Below are 24,781 nucleotides of genomic sequence, written 5' to 3' on the forward strand. Positions count from 1 at the left end.
GGATGTTTACCCTCATCATCCCATTAACTTGTTCCAACCAGAATTACTCTTGTACAGCACTAAAAACAAGAGTCCCTCCTCTCATCCAGGAAATACTTCAAATCTGAATTTACAAGCCGTCGTGGCCGACCCAGACGGTGTCTGGGAGCAGGACCCAATCTGTTTAAAACCCCATTTGGACCTGTGCCTCGTGTCTGGGTTTGGTGTGGTCTCCTCTTGCTCAGTAAAAGGCTGGTTTGACAGACAGACCTATAAACAAACAGCTTTTATCTCTCTGAGAGAGACATGGCAACAAAGAGCCCAGCTGCCTGGCCATATTTCCCCCATCCCTCTATTTTCCCCTTTTATCTTTCCTGTCATCGCCCCACCGTGCTGAAGAGGAGGCACGGAGGGATGTAGAGGTGCACTTAAATCTCACAGGTTTGTTTTTAACAGCCTCTTTGTTGGTAAGCTATAGCTGTTTTCTGCCAATGACAAGGTTGTGATATGAGTAATTTCCTTGATTTTCTTGAAAGGCGAACACACTTTTCCTCCTGAATCATACACAGCAGTGATCACTAAGCTTAATAATGATTTTCTGCCCTGGTATCAGTAATATTAATTAATTTTAATATTATAAATTATTGAATCATACACGGTTATTTGTAAAGTAGTTTGGTCACGATTAAGATCTGTTTAATGTTCATGTCTTAATATTTTTTGTGCTCACATCATTTAAAAAGATTAACCAATAAAAACAAGCTACTGAGGCAGCACAACAGAGATATTGTCATTTTGCTTGCATGCCTCCTTCCTGCTGCCCATATTACCCACACTGGAGAATCAGCTGTGTTATGCTGGTGGAGCCTGATGTAGCTTTGAGCTGAGGAGTGGGCGACAGATGATATCTGGTAACTTCAAGTGCCATCACTTGACATTTATCACACTTCACACGGCTTTGTGAAGTGACAAAGGGCACTGTGCAACTTTCTTTAACATATTTAGCAAGGTCCTGTAAACACAAGTGGAAAATTGGTGGTGTTCCTCTCTAAAGTATTAAAAATCTCTGAGGCCAATTTGAGGCTTCCCTTCTCCAAATAACCTTTCTAAAGCACCGGGGTTTCCTGCGCAGTGAAAGACAAGAAAGAGCTTATCATGGTCACAAAATATTGACTGAGATTTTGCCAATATTTCCTGATGACAGCGAGACGCTTCGATCAATACCTTGTGACCACAGTTAGTTCTTGTTCACTCGGGTTACAAGAAGCAAGCCCAGTTCTGGTCTGATATGTGCAGTCCTACGTGCCTAGTCATGATTCCCTCATACGTACCTCCATCTTGTTGAGGGACACCCAGCAGTCCGATGGGAACTCCTGCAGCATGGGGACCAGGAACTGTAGGCAGCCATCCCAGTGACACAACAACAGCATCATACCGATCAGGTTAAAGATCCGCATCACCGCGCTGGCTAGGTCATAGGTCATATGAAAGATCTGGAGACAGCAAGGCAAGGAGAGGAGTTTATATGTAAGATTATATTGGAACATAAACTCAGTAATTATGGCTTTCTTGACAGTGTCGTAAGTTTTATCTGATGAGACTTCGGCGCTATGTGTTCTCCAGCCGCCTGCATTTCGACCAGTCGAAATTACCTCCAATTCATAATTGCTTTACTCTGATTTTAATGGAAAACATCATGAGGACAAGGAAAGGGGAACTTATAAGGACTTCGTAAAAGAAAAACTTGGTAGTGCTGCACTCTTGAACAAATGACTGCAATGTTGAAACTACAATGCCCAGATGGGCTACAAAATGCCTATCGGACATCATTCCAGCGTGCTGTTTCAGGCAGTTCGTATATATGACAATTTTAATTTTTAAAATCGTGGATGTTAAAAAAAAAAAAGCTGAAAACAGAAGGATACATACAGCTAATACAAAGTGAATTGTAGTAAACTTTAAACATGTTTTCGATTAAGCTTTTCCTTTATATGTAAATCTTCACACAAGGGAAAATCTCAATAAGTAGCAAATTTGATCTTTTTTCTTTTCATAAAAGATGCTTCAGTGTATCATGTGGTCTTATTATGGCTGCCGTGCGGATGCGTCCTGGTCACTTCACACATTCAGGAATGGTCCTGAGCAGATTTGATTACCTGACCCACCACCCTTTGTGCTACTTCCTTTTTTATTTGTTTTCACTTTCTCCCTTTGTTTTCTGTCCACAGTTGTTAGTGTCTGATTCATCCCACTGTACCTTATTAACCTCCTCCTCGCCGTGTCTTTATTCTGTGTGTCTTCTTTCACTCTGTGTCACAGAGTCAACACAGCTTCCTTTTGTTCTGCAGCCTCTTCATTCTCCATGTTGGTATTCATAACCCCGGCCAGTTTGTCTTCTTGTGTGTGTGTTGTGTGTGTGTGTGTATCAGTAACCGTGTCCACTTTTGAACCTCAATCTTGACCATGTCAACTGCCCCTCTGCTAAGAATCTACTATAAATTCATTTCCTATTGGGAAGCTGCCTTCCTGCTCAGCTTCACACTCTTCTTTGGATTCCACCAAGTTTAATCAATGAGTAGGGGAGACAGCTTCCCATCAGTTTCAAACCAAACACAGCAGGAGCGAGCAGCGCATTCGTTACACCGAGATATGTGACATCAATCTGAGGCGCCAGCACGCATGGGGCCCAGTCACATATACAAAACACTCACGCAAGCCGGCGGGCACAAAAGATACACTAACAGCGGAGACAGACGTGCCATCACATGCACACAGCGTGATGGACAGGGACCATCATGAGCCTTAACAACTGATAGTCTGTGTCGTCTCGCACATCAATCATCCTCCATCACTGGACAGTCACTTAGGCCAATCATCTATCACTTGCCTGACCTCAAGAATCAAAACTGTGATGCTGCTTAGCATCTAATAGCTGCTTAAAAGCACTAATAATAGGTATGAGATCTTAATGTGCAGGAGTGACAGTACGTTTCATTATAAAACACGTAGAATGGTCTGATTAGTCTACTATGAAGGAACAGGAAATGGGTCATTTCTTACTCAGTGCAACTGAGGGAGAAGTGATACTCTATGACTGGAGTGATGAGGAATGAGACTGGACATGAATCACATGTGCTGATCTTTCTAAATGCAGCTTTAACCTTTATGAGGTTTTCACTGTCACTTTTTATCAATCAGCGACTCACAAAATAGAGCAGTTGGTCATCATTTTTGCAAGGAGGATGGATGACAGAAAGCCGACTTACACGGTCATGTTGTGCTGGCTCACTGAGGTGTTCAGAACCGCGGACAGCACCGAGAACGTTACAGGAACTAAAAACAGCTCACAGCTTCAACTCTTGGATTTTCAAAATAAACTGTTATAGTTAACAATAACGGAAACAGGCATTTGAAATGGGCATCTCCCGCATGTGCCAGTGTTTCGCTCTCCACTACATCGCCGCTCTTATTCTTCGCACGTGCAAGTATTACTTCCCATCATGCACCACTCTATGTGCATATCACATAATATCTTCAGAAATCCAATTATCCAAAGGTCAAGTGAGCAACCAAGCCCCACTGTGCTGCTCACTACTGCAAAATGCCAGCACCAGGCTGCCAATACTCGCATAAATAAAAAGTAGAGCGATCTTATGACACTGTTGGACCTCCTGTCTCCCAGGCTATTCCTCTTAAAGCAGAGGAGGAGAGTCTGGTGAGGGGCTGGGGCAGGGGCCCACAAAGGTGTATCCCTCTCGTGGAGTAAATAATAGCTGAGTGGCCAGGAAGTTCAGGACTGGTGCTTTGGGTTTTGTCTTCAAGAAGCATCCTAGCAACAGCACCCATCCTCACATGCAGAGTCTACCAGTCAGGTCTGTGCAGACCTGCCATCTCACCTAACTCTAATCACTTTAAATGAATAATTAGTCACATAATCACAGTCGATAGCCCCCCTAGTGCTGCTTATGATAATCGCTGTCTCTACTTCACCTGCTCTTCCTCCGGTCTCTTAATTGATTAACTATGTTTGCCCTGGTAATAGGTTGCTTATTAAGTGCCACCTGTGGGACTGCCAGGTCAGATGGAGACAGAAGGTTAGGAGGATGGTGTTACAATAACAGTAATTAGAATGCAAACTTTGTTAGCGCGCAAACATCCTGCAGACATTATATTTTTCTCACCAGGTGGCAGGTGAGAACACTGATCCTGGGCCTCCAGGTGAAGGAGAGCAGGCCAGAGAAGCAGATTGTTGGTTTGGCCATGAGCCAACATCAGCATATTGGAGGAAAATCACTGACCTTTTCTCACAGACTAAGCTAGGGGTTTCTTCTTGTGTAGCTGTGAGTTTTGAGATAATGTTTTAGCTCATGGACAGCTATGAAATGTGTGCCCTTACCTCTTCCCATTGGTGGATGTAGCGTATTAATCTGGAGAGCCTCAACAGCCTCAGGAGACTCAGGATCTTGGTAAAGCGGACGATCCTCAGGGCCCGAGCAGTCTTGTACACCTCTGAGTCGATCCCCTTCTCTACTATAAGGAATATGTAATCCACTGGGATGGAGGAGATAAAGTCTACAATGAACCAAGTTTTTAAGTACTTCTTCTTAATGGTTTTAGGGTCCAAAATGATGTCTGAGTTGTCCTCGATGATGATTCCAGTGCGAAAATTAAGCACAAGGTCCATGAGGAAGAAGGTATCGGACACCACGTTGAAGATGATCCAGGGCGTCGTGGTCTCGTCCTTGAAGAAGGTGATGCCCACGGGGATGATGATCAGATTGCCCACCATGAAAAGCAGCATTGTAAAATCCCAGTAGAACCTATCAGGCGTGTGTGTGAAGTGGAAGTGGATGTGTGTGCGTGACAGTGCATTTTAGATGGGTGTGTGCACAGAGTACAGGAGGGAAAAAGAGGGGAAAGGGGAAGAAAAGACAAAAATAGAGTCAGATGAGAAGAGGGATTTGCTGTGGAAACGCAATAGGCACAAGAGACTGCCTGGCTCCAAATGGAAAAGTGTAAACAAAGTGCAGCCAAAGTGGTATTTTTTACCAGCATGAGCATGCAGAGAATAATGGGGGGGGGAAGATACTTACTTTTTCCGATACTGACGTGAATTATAATCAGCATTAAACCGATTTCTTTACACATTTTAGATTTTTGTAACAAAGCAAAAGGAATCTAATGATTATCACTGTTTGTGTGAGTAAGGACATGTAGCAGAACTGCTTTTCCTATAATAACTCAAAAATTGAAATGCAAATGTTTAAATGATGGGTTAAATCATGGAAGACCTTTTCATCTTCGTTTCTGAACCACTGGGTTTTATTTTGGCTTTGCCTCTTAATAATAATAATAATACATTTTATTTATGAAGCACCTTTCAAGACACCCAAGGACACTGTACAATAGATAAAAACACATAATAGAACAAAGACAATGAAGAACAATAAAACAAAAGCATAAGATAAAATTAACAAACAGTGGGTTCACAGTGAATATGCAGATTTGAACAGATGGGTTTTGAGTTGAGATTTAAACTGGGGGAGAAAACCAATGTTTCTTATATCTGGGGGTAGAGAGTTCCACAGCCTGGGAGCAGAGAAGGTTAGAGAAGGTTAGCAGAAGAAGTTCCTGAAGAACAGGGGTGATGTGCTGGTAGGAGGGGGTTCTGGTGATAATGCGAGCAGCAGTTCTGAACCAGTTGAAGCTTATGGAGGGATTTTGGGGGGGAGACCATCCAAAAGAGAATTGCAGTAGTCAATACGGTAGGTAACAAGACTGTGGACAAGAAAGGACATAGACTGGGTGGAAAGAGAAGGATGTAATCTGTTAATGTTGCATTTGGCAGGACCGTCTTCATTGTTTAGGGTCCTGCCAACACTTATACATCTGCATGTTTAAAAATCAGTATTTAGGGAATATAAATGACCAGAAAATTCCTTTTTAATTTCTTTCTGTTGTTCAGACCTCATTAAAACCGGATATGTATGAATATAAGCTGAATTTGCGACCAGCAACAAACAAGGAAATGTTTCATGTTTTTGATTTACTTTAATTTAATAACACAGATGCATGCATTTAGGATTTGAGTGAGGAAGTGCTGCATAGGAAGTAGCCTATTATTAAGATCAGCAAGTAAATATCGATTGTTTTCTCTCAGGTTTTACATCTGGAGTCTGAGAGACTGCAAACAGAGGGATTTTCTCACTATTTTTATTATTTTTTATTTCTAAATTCTGAATGATCTGTTTAAATCCATGATTGTATTCTCTTGTCACGCATAGATTGTGTTAAATGTGTTTTTGAGCTCTCCTGGGCCCCAACAACAGAAAATGAGGGCTCGTTTATACGAAACTCTCAACAATATTACGGTATTGATATCAAGAGGACGACAGTCTCGCTTACTTACTGCCAGTGCTGATGTGACAGGCTGGTAAATGGGACAGAGAGCAAAGTGTTGAGGTTTGATCCCGTCACAGGAAGCTCTGCAGGACAGGTGCAGCGCTGAGTCATTACACTGCGACTTATGCAACAGGAACTGACTCCCCCACCACACGACAACAACAATAACCGCCCCGATGATGATATTTGAAGCAACTTTGTTGCTTTAAGATGCATTGATTAGCATAAGTATCAGGGGAGGCCGCTAGCTTCTCGCAGAGTGGGAGTCTGCGAGCTAAACAAAGGTCTACAAAGTGGCCTGTCGTCAAATTGCATCTCTGCTGCTGAAGTTATGTCTCATGCTTGGTGTCCTGACACGGTGTTACGTGATACGAAAGGGCCAAGCGTGGATGATGAGTGATGGGGGTCTAAACGTAGCGCTCACACGCGCGAGCCGACTCCAAATGAGATGGGAGCTGTCCACTCCCTGTGGTGCTGAAACCAACCCATCCAGCCCCAGAGTCAAACCTGCTGGTTTTTTGACCCAAATTCAATCAGGCGACTCATACGTTTATAATAAAACGCTGAAAGGCAAGCCTCAATCACGAGGAGCCCTCTTCTCTGGTGCTTCCTCCAAAATATTTGAATGACAAAATAGCTGCTGGATGTCCAGCTGGGTCATCGGCGTTTGAGCCGCAATACAAAAGAGCGCATCCGTCATTATAATGCACAATCCGGGGAGTCTTACAGGCGGATATGTCTCCAGTGAGCATGCTTGAGGTTTCCGCACACTTGGCTCAAGGTGACATTCCATTACTGAGTGCATCACATACACACGCAGGCACACACACTCACACACACACACACACACACACACACACACACACATACATATACATCCTGTCAGCAAGCTTTTGTGGTAGAGCCTACACTGCACACCTTATCCGGATCCTCAAAGAAATAATGGCATTTTAAATGAAGGCAGCTTCAGAGCGCTGTCCCCTTTGCTAAATGAGATCGCACTGCAACGAAAAGTCGAGGTATATTAGCAGGCCTAGCTTGTTGAGCACCCAAGACATGCTATAGTGTGGACTACAATGGGTTTGTTTACAACCTTGAAAGGACACTCTTCGCTAAAGTCGGTTTGCCTGACAACAGGTTGTTTGGCGGGGGGATTACAGGCGGTCCGATGCAATGCATCGTTTTAAATCTCTGCGGATTCAATCATAAGGGACGGCATGAAAAACCAGCAGCTGGCAGCCCCGAACAATAAATGCATGTGTTTCCAAGGAGTCCCAGTGGTTAGGCTACTCACTGCAAAGTAAGTTGTACATGACAATGAGGACCCTTGCGAGCCCCTCATGTAACCAATCGCACCCACAGCTCTTACCTGAAATCGCTGTAAGGGTGGATAATCCAATTTCCAGCTGATTTTACCCTCTCCTGCTCTCTCTCCACTGCTTTTTGACTACCATACATGCGCAAGGAGAATTTGTTAACTCCAGGCTGCAGCATACTGCTAAACTGCCGCTGCATGAAGCTGGCTTGGCTTCCCCGAGGTTCTGCATCTTCGGCGGGCACAATTGCCGGGCCATCCTCCGGCTTCTGGAAAGTGACAGAGTTCCTCGGCTGCTGGGTCTGAGTCTGAGCCGGGCCGTGTAGCGAGGACGAGGCTTTCCGGCTTGGTGCGTTAGAGAAGGACACCTTGGAGTCCTTTTTCTCGGGGACTCCGCTGGACACGGGGTTTGCGCTTTCTCCTCCGTGCCCCCCGGTCAGGGACCCGCCTGGCGTGATCGAGCCGTCCATGCTGGCGGTGGTCGAGTTACAGGCTCCTCGCTTGGCGCTCCCCCCGTCCTCGGCTCTCCCCGATCCCCCGGTCTGCTTCTCCGTCTTGGAGATTATTGAGCGCAGGCTCCCGGTACCCGAGTCCCTCCTGCATTCTCCGTTTTTGTTGCATTTCATGCTGGAAATTGGAGCGACGCCGTTGCAACCATCACCCGCTGTCGCGTTTAAAACCTCTACCGCGACCGCTGATTCCGACGCCTCCACCCCAGAAGCTCTGCAGGTCTCGCCGCGTTGGGCAGCATCGCCCGGAGAGGGTGTCTCGGTAGCTCTGGAGGCAGCAGTGGGCCGTGGGGCGGCAGGAGCGTCCTCTGTGTGCGTAAGGCAGGGTTCCTTGTTGGAGTTTCTCCTGGAAGCCAAGGACGAGGCTCCCCCTCCTGGCGTAAAGTTCTTCATCCTGATACTGCCGCCTCCTCCTCCGCCTCCGCCGCTGCCGCTCCCCCCAGCTCGGCGCAACCGCGGATGCTGAAACTTGGACTCCTCTTCTCCGTCCTCAGTCTCGTCCATCACGACGTTGCTGGGCACACCGGACAGGTTAGCGCTCGCTGCCCCGGGAGAGCCAGGGTCCAGACAGTTCTGCCCGCTGTTGCTCCGCGTGCATTTGGATGAGACAGCCTTGGCTGCGCTGATGTGGCTGCATCCAGTGCCGCCCTCCGCCTTCTTTTTCATGGTGGCAGCAGACGCCGGCGAAACCTCATTCCTGTCCATGACATTGAGCATATCAAATTTTGCCTCCAATTATCTTTGAAGAAAGCCAATCAGAGATAGAGCGAGGATGGAGAGGAGAAGAAGGGGGAGAGAGAGGGAGAGATGGGGGGAGAGAGAAAGGAGAGAGGGAGGGGTGGACGTGACTTATTTGCAAACTACTGCACTTATATTTTCACTAGTCATTGTGTCAGAAATGATTAAGCATCAAATTAATTGGGTTCTTTGCGTCAAATGTCATTACACCATTAGCCTGTGCTCTTCTAAATTCAGTTCAGCCTGCATCCAGCTGAGGCCTCTCAGTCATTACCTTAAACATGAATTAAGCGTCATGTTTAAATCTAAAAAAAAAAAGAAAAAGAAAATACCTGACATGCTGCCAATTACTGAATGTTTTTCCCTGAACGTCAATGCAAACTGAAATTAATTCATGTGTTCTGTAAGACGTTGACAATGTCAATCTTCCTTAAAGCATGTTGGTGCCTTAGCTGGTGTTTAGCACCCTCTAGTGGTCATAATTCATTTTATGATTCTGGCAAAGCTCTCAAATGTTATCCATGGCACATGTTCAAAACCAGCAACAGATCTACAGTCTGGACTCATTTCTCTACAAAAACAAAGTGCATTGAAGATCCCGAGGGGACATGCTGAAACTCACAATATTGATTTTTGTCCTAAAAGCTTTTTCTTCTTATTCATTCAACTTATTTATTGCTACGCATTTGAGTCTAGTAAAAAATATCCAAAATATGAATGGGTCCAGTATAAAGTTTCTTACATTCAAAGCATACAATCCATCATTCTCTTCTGCCATAGAGCAAGAGGCAGGCTACACCCTGGACAGGTCACTAGTCTGTCACAGGGCTAACACAGAGAGAAGACAACCATTCACATTCAATTTTCACACCTATTTAGAATCACCAATTAACCTAACCCCACTGACTGATTGTCTTTGGATTGTGGGAGGAAGCCGGGGTACCCAGAGAGAACCCACGCAGACATGGGGGGAACTCCACACAGAAAGTCTCTGGATACAAGCTGGATTCCAACCCAGGACTTTTTAGCTGTGAGGTGCTAACCACTGCCAAGTATACAGCTCATGAAACAAAAACTTCTGTTCTGGTGCTGTCCACATTTGGCCTTTTTTTTGTTGTTGTTGTTTTTAAATGCTTACTCTTATATGAAAAGGAAATACCAAGGAATAATCAATTATTCCTGTCCTTCTCCAACACCTGACCCACAAAAACAGAACAACTTAACACTCAGAAGTGGAGTCAGCTACTGCATAATCTGGCAGAGACTACCTATGACAAAGGTCGGCAAGAATACACAGCAGATGTCATGTACTGCAACGACTGTGTTGTGGTTTCACCTGCAAAGTATGAGCACAACACCAGCTGCTTCCACATAGTGAACAAGTAAATATCCACTGGCATCACCACGTTCCAGACTAGCAGATAGTCTGAACCCACATGTAACACCAGCCAAAGCCACAGAGGTATAGCTTCATCTCTACAGATTTAGGCCACGATAATCGAGTGTTCTGCCACCAGAGGAGAGATAGTAGCTAGCCTCTTTTCTTTGTTCTAGTTTTGGTTGGGTGCAATTTCGGCCACATATATTTAAAAAAAATGGTTGTGGTGCTTCACAGAATCTGGCATTTACACAAGAATATACAGTAACTAATCCCACTTAGCAGATCTGATCTCCAACATCTCAGAAATTTCTTATCTTTTACTATCAGTGCTCAGAAGTCATCTCTGCCCCCCCCAATGTCGTCTTTCTCTCTGTCTCCCTCTTTCTGCCGTCTTCCCCTTGCATTATTAGTCAAAAATGTGCAGCAGCATTCAGGTTTGGTTTAATTTCCTGGTAGTGGTGATGTAGTGGTCTGACATTCTCAAATGGTTTCCAGCTAATTCCAGACCAAAGGGAGGCAGGAAAATTAATGTAGGTAGCAGAAAAGAAACTCTCAACAAGTAGGTAGGTAATGTGAGTGGCCCAGAAACATGTTGGTGAACACAAGAGCAGAACGCACATGCTATAAAGGTTGATCCATTAATCAAACCACATGTGTTAGCCCATATTGGGAAGACTAAGCGATGGCCTTATTTGTGTGGCCCATAAGGTAAGAACTCTAAAAACTAAAGAGAAATCACATGATCTGTAACTCTTCCCAAAAGTTCTAAGGCTTAGTGATACAACATTTCTCCACTACAGCAGTTCTGTCGAGCTTGTGTAAATAAGTCACCAAAAGCTTTCTGTAATTGCGTTGACGTGCTGGCACCTCATTACTTTGTACCAACAACTTGGAGTCCTTTAGCAATCTTATATTCATTTACTTGAATCTGAAAACCTCACAGGGCGCTGCAGTGACTCAGACGCCACCTGATTATTAAGGGCTGCTTAATTCAATGGGAACGTCTGATGTCTTTTTCACACATTGACAGAAATCCAAGAATGGCATGTTCCTTTCAGGGAAGTAGTTCAAGGCTTGAAGGTTTTATCAGTGCAGATTTAGGTTTTATGAACACCAGGCCTCAAATGAACTTGTAATGTTGTAAATGATCTATCAGAGTCATCTTCGTGCTCTTAATTTTGCCTTCACGGTCATTCATGATATGTATAAATACACTCATCAGCTACTTCATTAGGTACTTATTTCCTTAACATAAATATCTAATCAGCCAATCACATAGCAGCAACTGAGTGCGTTTAGTCATGTAGACGTGGTCAGGACGACCTGCATCAGAATGGAGAAAGGTGATTTAAGTATCTCTGAATGTGGCATGGTTGTTAGTGCCAGATGGACTGGTCTGAGTATTTCAGAAACTGCTGATCTGCTGAGATGTTCTCACACAAACATATCCTGGGTTTACAGAGAATGGCCCGAAAAAGAGAAAATATCCAGTGAGCATTAGTTTTCTGGGTGATGTCAGAGGAAAATAGCCAGAATGCTTTGAACTAATAGGAAGGCCACAGTAACTCAATGTAATAATAAAGATGGGTTGGTGGATGATTTCTAGTGTTCTATTAAATGCTTGCTCTTTGATGCTGTCAGCTCCCTCAGCTTGTTTTCCCAGCTACTCATACTCTGCTCTCTGGGTCCCAAGGTGCTATCCAAGGTGCTAAATGGTGGACGCACGATTAGAACATGGGCACCACCTGTGCTAGCCAGCCTTCCCTGGCACTGCCCCATCCATTCCCTGCAGCTGAACAGCAGACCACATCCTGCCACACTCAAATAACCACTTGTTAAAACCAGGGTATCACACGTCAAACCTTGAGACAGAAAGGCTACAGCCACAGAAGACCACACTGGGTGTCACTCCTGTGAGCTAAGAGGAGGAAGCTTAAATTCACATATGCTCAACAAAATTGGTAAAATGAAGATTGACAAAGTGATTCCTGGTCTGCCAAATCTCGATTTCTGCTGCAACATCCAGATATTAGTCAGAATTTGGTGAAAACAACATGAAATCATGGATTCATTCTGCTTCAGTCTGCTGTGGGGGATATTTTCTTGGAACAATCTGGACCTCCTGTACCAAAAGGGCTTCTTTTAAAAAAAACAAAAAAACCAAAACAATATTGTTGCTGACCATGTCCTTTTCCTTTATCACCAGTGTACCATCTTCTGATGGCTGCTTCCAGCAGGACAACGCATCATGTCACAAAACTCATATCATCTCAAGCTGGATTCTTGAACCACAAATTATTAAGGCAGCCCTAAGAAGGTGTACCTTATAAAGTGTCCTTTGGTTGTTTATCATAACTGAAAGGCTTTGACTTGTGCCGTAATACAGAGAGTGAAATATTATAGTATAAAATTTGTTGCATCATCATATCAAGTTTTTGTTTCTATTAAGCCACACATCATCTACACTGATTCAGTGTTGTATAACAATCACATATAAGGTCAGATACGGGACGTGGCTGAAAACGAGCATTGCTGCAGCAAACAAGACGCTGATTTACAACCATCACTTTACTACATGATCAAAATAAAGGTTCAAGACATATGTAAGACATTGTTTTATCCAAAAGTTTCAAATCTCACATGGTGAGAAAACACATTAACATTTGTTATGACCCATTAAAGAAATCAAACCTCAAAACACTTCATCCGGAAAAAGGGAATGAGGGAATTTACATTTTTTAACATCCTTTTTTCCCCTAAACCTATAGTTTAACGTATACTGTAAAGTTGAACCTCAGAGTAACTTTGACAGCTGTCATATTTCTGTACAACGTCAGCAAAAACCTTTAAATTTGTTTTCAATCACTTTATTGTGACTGTACAAAAATTCAGTAAATAAAATAATAAACACTTGTTTTCGTGAAACACATTTGGCCAGTTCCACAGAGGTAAGATGATCCCATGCCTGTTTGCCTTTTCTTTTTTTACTTTGCAGGGGTCCAATAAACACACAGTTGTGAACATTTTCACTACATATCCCCTCCTAAGTTGTAACAATGTTCAACTTACCAAGATGCACCAAATACACTGAATCAAACTCTAAAAAAATAAATTAATAAAAAGAAAACACATCTTCAAAGATTTATTCAATGCAAAAGGTTGAAATGTTGCTTGTTTTTGTTCAGCAGTTGACTCACATTCACATCCCAACATGAGATTTTGTGCCAAAAAAAAAGAAAACCCTAAAAAAAAAAACAAAAAAAAAACAAAACTGTGCAAATAAATAAAAATCAGATGCACACTCTCAGTCTCCTTCCCGCAAGGTCTTAGTTTGATCCATTCGCTGTACAGTGGCTCGCAGTTCAAAAAGGAATTCTCATTCTACACATCTACGGACTCCACCACCACCACAGGCAATGTTTTTAAAAAAAAAGAGCATCTTGTCTTTTAAATATAAAATGTGTCCAAGCACTGCTGCAAGGACATGTTTTCATCAAAAAGCAGTCCAATCTGGCTTCAATTCTGCTCCGGGTCTTGTAAGAATCCCACTCATAAGTGGACTGTTATTATTATCCTCATCATATTCTCCATCTTTTCTGACTCCCACCTCCTCAAACATTCTGTAACAGTAGCAGCGGGAGCTGGTCCCAATATCCGTTCAGCACAGAAGGAGGGAGAAAAACAACAAAACAAAACAAAAAATCCTAAAATTTGAGTTTACCTCGTCTCACTGTCCCGTTCACCTGAGACAGAAAAATGTCCTGGTTTCAGCTGCAGAGAGGAGCTGCTGGGTCTAAGAAGGGTGTGATGTTTTCTCTTGTGAAACAGTGAAAATCTAGGAGTTGCTGGCAGCATTTTCATTGCTAGGTGAGCTTGGGGAGGAAGAGGAGGAGGAAGAGGGGGAGAAGTTCATTCTCGATAACCCCGGCGGGTCTGTGGCTGTGTTTTGTCCACTAAGACTCTTCCTGCACACAGGACACGTATCATGCTGTAAGAGACGGGGCATAGGAAGTTATCACTGTGATCAGCTTTAATACATGGACACAGCAGTTTTATTCTCACCCACAATCTTAATAATTCAGTAAAATGGACAATTGAATTGAATTTAAACAACTGAAAGAAGCCTGGTTCCAGACAACAGCCTTGTGGCTACACTGTAGACATAATGCAGACTCTTCACTGGGTGTATGCTTCCACTGTAATCAATGAAAATGCCTACATTAGGCGTGACAGCAATAAGTAAACTGAGTGTGCCACAAAGAGCCACTCCAAAAACGTAAAAATAGACGACGCTATTGGGTTGGGAAATCTTTTTTTAACTCCATAAATGACCTTTGATGCAAACATTTATTTAGCCAGTGTAGTCTGGCCATCCCACAAACTCAGTCAAACTGCCTTACTCAGAACATGCAAAAGAGAGCCTTCAGTTTTTAGGCCCCTCTTCTATGGAACCAGCTTCCAGCTTGGATGCGGGAAACAGAAACTATCTCTACTTTTAAGATTAGGTTTAAAACTTTCCTTTTTGCTAAAGCATATAGTTAGGGCTGGACCAGATGACCCTGAATCCTCCCTTAGTTATGCTGCAATAGGCTGCTGGGGAAATCTGCATGATGCACTGAGTATTTATTCTTCAGTCATCTTTCTAACTCACTATGTGTTAATAGACCTCTCTGCACTGAATCGTGCTTGTTATTAATCTCTGTCTCTCTTCCACAGCATGTCTTTATCCTGTCTTCCTTCTCTCACCCCAACCGGTCGCAGCAGATGGCCCCGCCCCTCCCTGAGCCTGATTCTGCTGGGGCTTTCTTCTTGTTAAAAAGGAGTTTTTCCTTCCCACTGTCGCCAAAGTGTTTGCTCATAGGGGGTCATATAATTGTTGGGTTTTTCTCTGTATGTATTATTGTAGGGTCTACCTTACTATATAAAGCGCCTTGAGGTGAACGTTGTTGTGATTTAGCACTGTATAAATAAAATTGAATTGAATTGAACAAGCACTGCATGTAGCAGGTGGTTGATATCAATGAAATAACACAATTAATGTTTCAATCAGCTCTATAGTTCTGTTTGCATCATCCATTAAATATACATACCTGTTCCAGCCACGGTACTATACAGTCATTGTGAAACAAATGATTGCAGGGTAGCTGCCTTACACTCTCGTCAACACTGTAGTCTTCTTTGCACACGGGACACTCTAAACCAGCACCTGTGCAAACAGCAAACGACACACCATCTGTCTGTGCTCACACACACACATCAGCCCCAGGGAAAACTGAGATCACGCTGATATAGTTTATTTGAGTTTAGGTAGTGTTGAGCAATTGTGACAAAGCCAAATGTCCCAAAAAAGAGACACTTTTCAAAGGCTGTTTTCTCATTATTAAAAAAAAAAAACAAAAAAAACACATACTGTTGTTGAATCAGTAGAACTGTCTACACAGATGTTTTATTTATTTGTTTTTAAGTAGAGTGCATAGCTGAGCAGGTTGCAGTGAAATGTACAAAGAACCACACTGAAAAATGAGAAGAGGACTTACTGACGTGCTCCTCTGTGATGGAAATCGTGGGTAAATTCTTTATCCTCTCTCTGTCTGCAGGAGGGGGACCCGTGTTTTCAAACTGGTTTAATAACTACAAATGAAAAACAGACAGGCTCACAATGACCAGCTGTGACCAAATCAGAATGACAACAAGGCCGATCAAATCAAAGGAAACTTCTCTTCATATTTCTATATGCCTGATCACCGGTGCTTCATTAGGCAGTTGCAAACGTGCATTCTTTGACTCTAGACACAAAAAAAAGAAAAATTTAAAGAAAAATCTTAATTTGGACCTTCTCCTTTTTTTTCGACTCCACTCCCACTGTCACTGCTATTTTTAGAGTGAACCTTGAAATTCCTGTTCTGACCAGACCCTCGTGTTGAGGATCATTAATATTGATGGGAACCGGGTCAATGAAAGCTATGACCCAGGGACCAAACCACAAGTTTCAGTGAATGAGTCCACAGTGTCCAAGCCTGAAGGCAGCATATCAGGTCAGGAACGTGACCTGGACGTGAAAGTTGCAGGAAGGTTAGAAGTGATGCTGGGCTGCAGAAGATGCTTCTTTAGACTGAAGGTTTTATACAATTCCAGGGGGATACTGCTTGTGACCCTAACTTCAGGCCTGCATTGTGCTTTGCCATTTCCTTAAGCTACAACACTGGTGTAATTTCTACCATTTCTGTGTTTGTTGTGGTGGCTCTTTTATTTTGCCTCCATGCGCCTCTGTGTTCTTATCCTGTCCTCTGTCACATTAAACACCATGAATTAAAAACCAAGCTGCACATTTCACTAAATTATGTTCAAGTCACAGATACATTCTGAGCCAGTTAGCCTAGAGCTTTGTCTTTGGACTTCACCTTAATAACATTACAATAATGTCTGTTTTGGACTTCTGCAAAGACATTTAGGGGCATGCTGGTGTGTTACGTGTTAACCATGCGGTTATGTCCTGATGTTTCATATCCAGTGCCAGCCGATAGAAAAAAAAAATGCTGGGAGTTTTTTTTCCCTCCTAGGTCCTCGTTCTTCGTTGTAGTCAGCCCCCCCTCCCATCTCCCACAGAGTAATTTTTGTTTGTTCAAAAAAATCAGCCGATGCAGATTTACATTTTAGCTAGTGATCCAAATTTGAAAGCCTTCAAGGTCAAATCTCTGAAGCCTCTCTGTGTACGTTAGTGAGACTTCCTGAAACACCAGAGGGAGGTTCCAAATGTTGTGCTCAACACTTTTAGATTGTTTCAGTGTATTTTTAAGTGCTAAACTTGCTAAAATAACCCCACTCTGAAATCCAGGGCCCAGGTCTTGTATTCACTAGATCACAGTATTCCTGCAACTCTGTTGAATAGATTTGTTGGACTCGAAAGCCAAGTATAAAATTCTGTTTCAGTTTATCTCTATTTTCATGTGAAAGAAAAACATTGTACATACCTGCGTAATGATAGCATCGAGCCCATTGGCACCCCAGGCATAGTCCATTGGATTGGAATGTAGCATACCCCTGCAAATTAAGAAGGATGTTAAAGTAAAAAGTCTCCTGAAATAAGTAAGCAATGTGTCTATCATACATTCTTAAACTTACCAAGGTCCCATCCCAATATTTGGCATGGCTGTAGGTGCTATAATTCCATTTACTAGCTGCTGGATAATTCTAGTCAGGAAAAAAGAAACATCACAAAAACAAACTACTTACAACAAGCAACAGGGTTCAAACTGAGAAACAGTGGGATTAATACTGTTACCATAACATGTGACATATAATATTTGCACATAACACAGTAACAAGCCAAGCTGTTTCCCCTGTCACTTCTTCTCAGTTACGCTCTACTGCTGAAAATGTCTCACCCCTCTAATGTGGGCACTCCTTCGTGTCGCGTACCCTGTCGCCGAGGAACATGCCGACCCCGTGGTTGCCGTGCACCGTATCTTTGCCGCGATGCCATTTCCCGCTCTCTCCTGTTTTCCGTCTCTCGGTTGTCCTCTGTGGGTAGCCGCAACCGAAGGTCAAAGTTTTCATCAAAAATCCCAAGGGCGAACGGACCATAACCCGGGGGAAATGTGAATAAGTGCTGGTGATCCATGTTCTAGTGGTAGAGACAGAGACAATGTCAAAATATAGTGTAGGGCATAGGTGTCAAACTCTGGCCCGTGGGCCAAATTTGGCCCGCGAAGCCATACCAAATTACTATTAGAGCTGGCCTACTGGTATTATACAGCTAATATATATATATTGTTTAGTATTAAGCTTTGCTTGTTCCATATTCAGTTTTCCAGCAAAACTTATTTGAATCCATAAGAAAAGATTCATTTTTATATCTGGAGGAAGATTTTTTTTTTCAATAAATATTAATGTTAGCCCGCCACTTTGTTCCAGTTTTGAATTTTGGCCCACTGTGTATTTGAGTTTGACACCCCTGGTGTAAGGTGTTAAAAAAAAAAATTTCAGAACCAGCTGATTTATCACGTCACACTTACCTCCAAGACTGGGCGGAACTGATCACTGGAAGAGGAAGTAGAGGCAGACCCATTTTCAGCACTGCATAAACAGAAAGTGAAACGTTAAGAGGTAGAAATGTACTGAAATATTAAACTAAGTAGCGATACACCGATTTATCATCAGAGCATCAGTACACAAGTCCCTTCTGCCTATGGTCAAGATTTACTGGTGGCTCATATTTTGCACTGATGTTCTGATTCATTCACTAAATGTTCAAAGAGAGTGTGATGAAGAGCTAAACTTTGTTTCAGTGGACTTCTTCAGATTGATCCTCCTTACCTTCTTTCTTCAGGCAGTTCCTCAATAAAACCAGATTCACAGCGTGGACACGTGTAGTCCTACAATGAAAATGTAAATTTGAATCCCTGACACAAACACAGTTGTCTCTTTATTAGGTCGAACGCCAACATTATATACTTCTGCAACCCATATATATAATTTTATTTTTTTAATTGTCTTTAGGAGCGTTTATGGAGTGCAACTTTATTGAGCAGGGCTTCAGAAGTTTCCTACATTTAAAGGGCACTGTGTCACACAGCTGAGCAGCAGACTGACTAAAGAGAAACTGTTACTGCAACATTCAAGAAGCTTCATGTGAAAGGCTTTGACAACAGTGCTGGGAGGTTGGTTGATGCCACAACAGCAGAGCCGACAGAGAGTGACTTTGTAATGATTTAACAACTACAATCAGCCAACAACAGTCTTTACTGGAAAGCATTCCCCGCTAAGCGGTGTCTCCTGAGTAAAAAAAAGAACAAGTCCCCTAAATCGAAAGTGAGCCCGCGGTCTTCCGTTAGCTTGCCCGTTAATGTCAAAAGGCTACCGCGGCTGAACTTGTCTAGCCCTTAACGTCAGCTCTACCTGGTTGTCATTTAGTGACGTTCGATATAATAAGGGTAAAACACGACATCTCAACCCAAGCGTATCCGCCAGCCTGATTAGTGACACCTGACTACCACCCCGTCCTTTACTACAGCGCTAGCCGAACTAGCGCAGCTAAACAGCAGCAAATGAGTCGAGAGACTCTTTGAGTGCCAAACCCACATAAAAAAAGACAAGGTCGGATATTACTCATCATCCTTCACGCGGACAAAAGGTGTCTCTACGGCCCTTACCGGTAAACGCGGACTAATCTCTGCTGAACACCGGTGACAAAAAAACCGGCAGGGCCGTGGGGGAGCTTCAGCCATTTCTGAGCAGGAGAGCAGTTCGCACAGTACGGACGGGTAGCAGCAAGGGACAACAGCAACGGCTCTTGCAACAGGAAACGGAAACTAACGCGCACCTGACACGACAGGCAGGAAATGACTTCCGGTGTATTTACCTCCAAATTATAATTTCTTCTATCTTACCATAAAACGAACTAAACGAATATATAATATAGAAGCAAGTCTTTAGTTTTATTTTTTGTCAGTTTTGTCAAATTTGAGGAGGCCCTATTGGTGCATTTTTGACCTACATTGGTATGGCTATAAGACAAAGTGTTTTGTCTATCTGTATATTGTACTACCTTTTCAGAACGTTTTAAACCTGATCATTTTTATAATAATACGAGGAAGAAGGCAAAGAAGAAAGAGAACTAACCCATTTTAAACAATAAAAATGAACCTGAAAAGAAGCTGAATGATAACAATTAATAAATGATTAAAGTATTGGACTATAATTACTGTATTTTTATTCTTCTTTCGACTACTGCCTACTCCTCTGTCACACGAATCCTCGGCATGACCTCCTTCACTGCATCCATCTTCTTGCTGCCTGATAGCTCAATAGTCAGAGCTTGTGGTAACAATATATTCACTAGCCCTCCTCTTTACAAGTCCAAACAATTTCAATAGGGCAGGAAGATGTGAAGAAAAAAAATCTTACTACAGGTTGTTTTGTTGTTGCTGTTGTTTGTTTATTTCTTTGTTTTCCTTTAGGGGTTTGAAGATGAAGGATAATTATATACCTTGTTTAAGATTCGGAATTTAAGAAAGCATGGTTTTATTTAATTATTCTATACCTATTTATGGTAAATGGCCTGTATTTGTATAGCGCTTTACTAGTCCCTAAGGCGCTTTACACATCCAGTCATCCACCCATTCACACACACTGGTGATGGCAAGCTACATTGTAGCCACAGCCACCCTGGGGCGCACTGACAGAGGCGAGGCTGCCGAACACTGGTGCCACCGGGCCCTCTGACCACCACCAGTAGGAAACGGGTCAAGTGTCTTGCCCAAGGACACAACAACCGATACTGTCCAAGCCGGGGCTCGAACCGGCAACCTAAATGCGGTTAAGGCTCGAGGTAAAAATTATGCTTTTATTCTGGTGAGTGGAAACCGGAAGTTTAGTGGGGAAATTCAGCCTGAAGTCGCCCCGCTTCTACCGTAACTACTGCAGGCCTTTTGTGTCGTCCCTGCTCGTCTTCTTTAGAAGTGCATTTTTCTTCCTGCTGCGACCATGGAGTCTGGCGATTCAGGTAAACCTTTACAGTGAGATTTACACCAAATACGTGCAAACTGCACTTTAAGGTCGATAATTTATCCGTTAAATCGCACAAGCTAATTTAGCTTGTTTGAACCAGTGTACAACGCCAGCTAAGTTAACTAGCTGTTGGGTTAGCTGGATCAGGTTTTAAATAAGATTAATACAGTTCAATAAATACACACTTTTAACTGCAGTCTTTAATAATCATATTTAAAGACACAACTGCCTCTTTAACCCAGTTCAGAGTTCGTCACATAGCTACTGAAAATTGTTTTGTTGCTCGAATGAGTGTTTTTTTTTTTTTAAAAAAGGCTAGCACTAGTCTTCGCCTGTTTATAAAATAAGTGTCAGATTTCCTGATATGCTAGTTGTTTCAGAGGGTGGCTCTGTCTTTTGTTAGAGGTTTAGATTTGTTGTCACATGCATTGTATTTTGTCATGTATTTGAGGTCGAGGAGGAGGAGGGTGGAAGTCCAGACCCATCCAACCACAGAAAAGCAAAATGAACATGACTATTCTCCGTCAAGAAAAACTGATAGCTCAGAAGAAAAAAGAGATCGAAGAAAGAATGGCAGAGCAAGCAAAAATGAATGTTCAAACCACTAGCAAGCCTCTGCCTGAAAGGTAATTATACACATCCTATCATGGCCCACATTCAGTTTGAATACCAACAATCTGATACTTGTACACGTGAATGTTTTCTGTGATGCCAGCAGTGACCTTAGACTTGAAAACATATTTTTAAAAATACCTTTTTACACTTTTATCCCTGTAGTTCTACCAGTGTCCAAGGGGCTTCCACAAATAAGTTCGCAAATGATGGGAGCTTCTTACAGCAGTTCATGAAGATGCAGAAGGAAAAGGCGCATGTGTCTGGTTAGTACCCAATTCTGCACAGCTTACTCAAAATATTGAATGATATTTAGCAGAGCTTTAGATGGGACAGTTTGCATTAGTATGCATAACCTAATTAATTAGAATCTAAATATAATAGAATTTAGTAGAAGGGTTTTCCTGAAGTGTCTCCCTTTCTTTCTAGGTTCCATCAATGATGCCAAGACCCCATCAACCCCAACTTTATCACCAGGAGGAAATGCGCTCCAGAAAAAGAGCATTTTCGTTGGCCAGCGACCTGGCCTTGGAGTCAGCAGCATGCTAAATCAGTTCAAGAGCTTCTCACAGTCCAAGAAGAATCCCATTCTCAGCCAGAGGCCAAGTGTCTTTTGCTCTCCAGATGGGGATGATGAGGAAGAAGAGGCCGATTACTCCAAATTCTTAGAGATGAAAGGTAATTCCTGGCCTGTGTTTTTCATTGTGTCAGGGGACACCTCCATGGCTTGGACATTTCAGTGCATCCTCTGCATACTCCAGTGGAACAGTTGCCTTGTGACTGGCATTTTGTCATTTGTGCCCTTTGAGTAAATGTACTCATAGCGTGCTTAAAGTCTCTCCCCCAGAGGATTCAGACACCAGACTCATTATCGACAAGATGGCTTCTTTTGTGGCCGAGGGGGGACCTGAGTTGGAGAAGAAGGCCAAGGAAGACTACAAGGACAATCCTGTTTTCTCGTAAGTTTGAAGGACATTGTCGCTTAACTTAGTAAGACTTATTTTACTCTGAAAGTTTTTTTCAGACATATCTGTTTTACAATTTTTGCCCTTGTCTTTTAGTTTTTTGTATGATAAGAGCAGCGTGGAATATCTCTACTACAAGAAAAAGATTGCAGAATGGAAAAAGGATTTGCAAAGACCAGAGAAACTCTCAGATAATGGTAAATGGCCTTTTTACTTCACACACTTCCTTTTCTGCTTCTTTTCTTTAATCTTTCCTCTCAAGAGTTACTGTTATTGCACAGGAATGAATGCCGATACCGCATTCTCAGATACACTTGCAATTTTCAGGTATTATAATCTGACTACTGAGATACTCAGAGCTCGATAGTGATGGCTAATATCGTGACTACAGAAGCCTGTAACTAATGTACTATTGCAACGGAGTTCATCATAACTTGATCTGTTTTGAAAACTGCATAGCAGAAGGCTCACATTTCTCAGTAGTGTTAGTGCAGCTTACCATCTACACCAATATTTTTTTATTTTAAATGTGTAACTTTTACTATGTCTACTCCTAGCATATCTAAAACTGAGATATTTAGAAAGCAGCTGAACCATTCATGTATTTTAAAGTTCTGATCTGGATCTGCACTTTTCAACACCCACTTTCTGCTTCTGATTGGGTCTTTTTCCAACTTCATGCCAACACATCACAGCTAGCCTTTGCTTTTAACTGTGCTTAATATGTTGCAGATTTTGCTTTCAGACTCTCAATCTGTTTTCTGCCACAATGACTGTGCTATACTGATTTATTTTTGGATAAGTCTTTAATAAATACAGTATTAGACTTTGACTTGAACGGTGTAATGAATGCAGATGTAAGTTTTAAATTATAGTCATACTGTATGTTGTTGGAGTCTCTCAGGGCTTCATTCTTCATTTGTTACAGTAAACGCCTCAAATCCATACAGTTCCCCATTCACCACCCCTGTCCCCCTTGCTCCTCCTTCCCTTTTCCTTTTCTTATCCCCTATTGGCTCTAGACTGGTGGTGTATGAGGGCCAGTTGAGTACGGTACAGTAGTAGAGTGTGAATTGACTCCCAGTACTAATAGGCTGCTTAAAGTCTCCCCCCCAGTGGACGCGGAAACCCAGCAGGTGGCTGAGAAGCTGGCCAAGTTTGTGGCGGAGGGTGGCCCAGAGGTGGAAGCCATCGCTGCTGAGCGCAACCGAGACAACCCAGCCTTCAGGTAAGTGGCCATATCTGTTCCTGTGTCCTGCATGTCTCACATTTTCTTTTTTGATAGTTCGTCTGAACTGTATGAATCTTTTGTCCTTCAGTTTTTTATATGATGAACAAAGTCCAGCCCACCGTTTCTACAAAGAGAAAGTAAAGGAGTATCGTGCTGCAAACTCTCAGAACTCTGCAGATTTAACAGGAGATTCCAGGACAGCTGTTAAGCCACCAGCTGCTTTTCCAGTACCAGAAATCTCTCCACAGCAGAGCCAACCATCTGCACTTCACTTTAAGGAGTCAGAAACCCCACCTGTGAAACGAAAGAGGAAGAGCAGATGGGGGTCTGAAGAAGACAAAGTCGACCTGCCTATTCCACTCATTGTTGTTCCTCATGAGAACAGTCTTCCAGACCCTAACGCACCATCACTTTCTGGTATTTACTTTACAAATGTGCAAGTACTGTTCATGTGTTTATTTGTAGGGGATGAATATTAATTTAACCCCAAACCTTTTTCTTGTGCAATTCTTTCATAAGACGGTATTATGTGTTTTGCAGCTGACAACAAATATTGTTAAATATTTTCCAACTTATGCATGCTAATGCTCATAGCCATATTTCATAAAGTCATCTGAACATTGAGCCCAGCAAGATAGTTTGACAATTAATGAGAAATTGAGATTGCTAGCATTATACATACTAATGGATATTCCCCGTTTTAGCCCAGGAGCTGAGAGGTCTGGGTTATAAAAAAGGGAAACCTCTTGGTCTGGTTGGAGTGACAGAATTATCTGAGGACCAGAAGAGACAATTGAAAGAACAACAAGAGGTATGGAAGTATTAAAAAAAGAATACATAGTGTTGTTGCTTTAGTCTTTTAAATTTATTTCAGATCATACAAGATTATAATTTCCTGGAAGTTCTTAACAACATATGTGTTGCTAACTGAGCAGGCGTTGTTTTTGGGGGTTTTTGCAGATGCAAGAGATGTATGACATGATCATGAAGCACAAGCGTGCAATGGCAGACATGCAAGTGATGTGGGAGAAGGCCATAAGAGAGCATCAGCACGAGTATGACAGCGATGAAGAGGTGGACCAGCAAGCGGGGACCTGGGAACATCGGCTCCGAAAGATGGAAATGGAGAAGACTCGCGGT

The 24,781-nt window shown here is 42.6% G+C and overlaps 3 protein-coding genes across 3 annotated transcripts in view; 1 reads left to right on the forward strand and 2 right to left on the reverse strand.

Annotated features, from left to right (window-relative positions):
* LOC102196755 (potassium/sodium hyperpolarization-activated cyclic nucleotide-gated channel 2) overlaps nt 1-8,951 on the reverse strand; it is a 31,429-nt gene extending 22,478 nt beyond the window's left edge. Inside the window, exons 1-3 of the mRNA XM_005721173.1 lie at nt 7,751-8,951; nt 4,376-4,799; nt 1,311-1,472 (exon numbers count right to left, since the gene is read on the reverse strand). Of these exons, the coding sequence (XP_005721230.1) occupies nt 1,311-1,472; nt 4,376-4,799; nt 7,751-8,922 (1,758 nt within the window). The 5' untranslated portion in view covers nt 8,923-8,951. The remainder of the gene's footprint in view (nt 1-1,310; nt 1,473-4,375; nt 4,800-7,750) is intronic.
* Nucleotides 8,952-12,885: 3,934 nt separating this feature from the next.
* rnf126 (ring finger protein 126) lies at nt 12,886-19,643 on the reverse strand. The gene is made up of 9 exons (XM_005721174.1): nt 19,477-19,643; nt 18,641-18,699; nt 18,340-18,400; nt 17,710-17,948; nt 17,447-17,515; nt 17,296-17,365; nt 15,862-15,955; nt 15,415-15,530; nt 12,886-14,312 (listed from the first exon to the last, which is right to left on the reverse strand). The coding sequence occupies exons 1-9, from the start codon at nt 19,549-19,551 to the stop codon at nt 14,160-14,162; spliced, it is 936 nt and encodes a 311-aa protein (XP_005721231.1). The 5' UTR covers nt 19,552-19,643; the 3' UTR covers nt 12,886-14,159.
* Nucleotides 19,644-20,763: 1,120 nt separating this feature from the next.
* Nucleotides 20,764-24,781, forward strand: part of sugp1 (SURP and G patch domain containing 1) — a 9,227-nt gene continuing 5,209 nt past the window's right edge. The window contains exons 1-10 of the mRNA XM_013911527.1: nt 20,764-20,828; nt 21,285-21,459; nt 21,611-21,711; nt 21,875-22,123; nt 22,281-22,404; nt 22,507-22,607; nt 23,515-23,638; nt 23,730-24,058; nt 24,346-24,452; nt 24,602-24,779. Of these exons, the coding sequence (XP_013766981.1) occupies nt 20,810-20,828; nt 21,285-21,459; nt 21,611-21,711; nt 21,875-22,123; nt 22,281-22,404; nt 22,507-22,607; nt 23,515-23,638; nt 23,730-24,058; nt 24,346-24,452; nt 24,602-24,779 (1,507 nt within the window). The 5' untranslated portion in view covers nt 20,764-20,809. The remainder of the gene's footprint in view (nt 20,829-21,284; nt 21,460-21,610; nt 21,712-21,874; nt 22,124-22,280; nt 22,405-22,506; nt 22,608-23,514; nt 23,639-23,729; nt 24,059-24,345; nt 24,453-24,601; nt 24,780-24,781) is intronic.

The sequence above is a fragment of the Pundamilia nyererei genome, unplaced genomic scaffold, assembly GCF_000239375.1.
Source record: "Pundamilia nyererei isolate P.nyererei 1_Seehausen unplaced genomic scaffold, PunNye1.0 scaffold00004, whole genome shotgun sequence".
NCBI lineage: Eukaryota > Metazoa > Chordata > Actinopteri > Cichliformes > Cichlidae > Pundamilia > Pundamilia nyererei.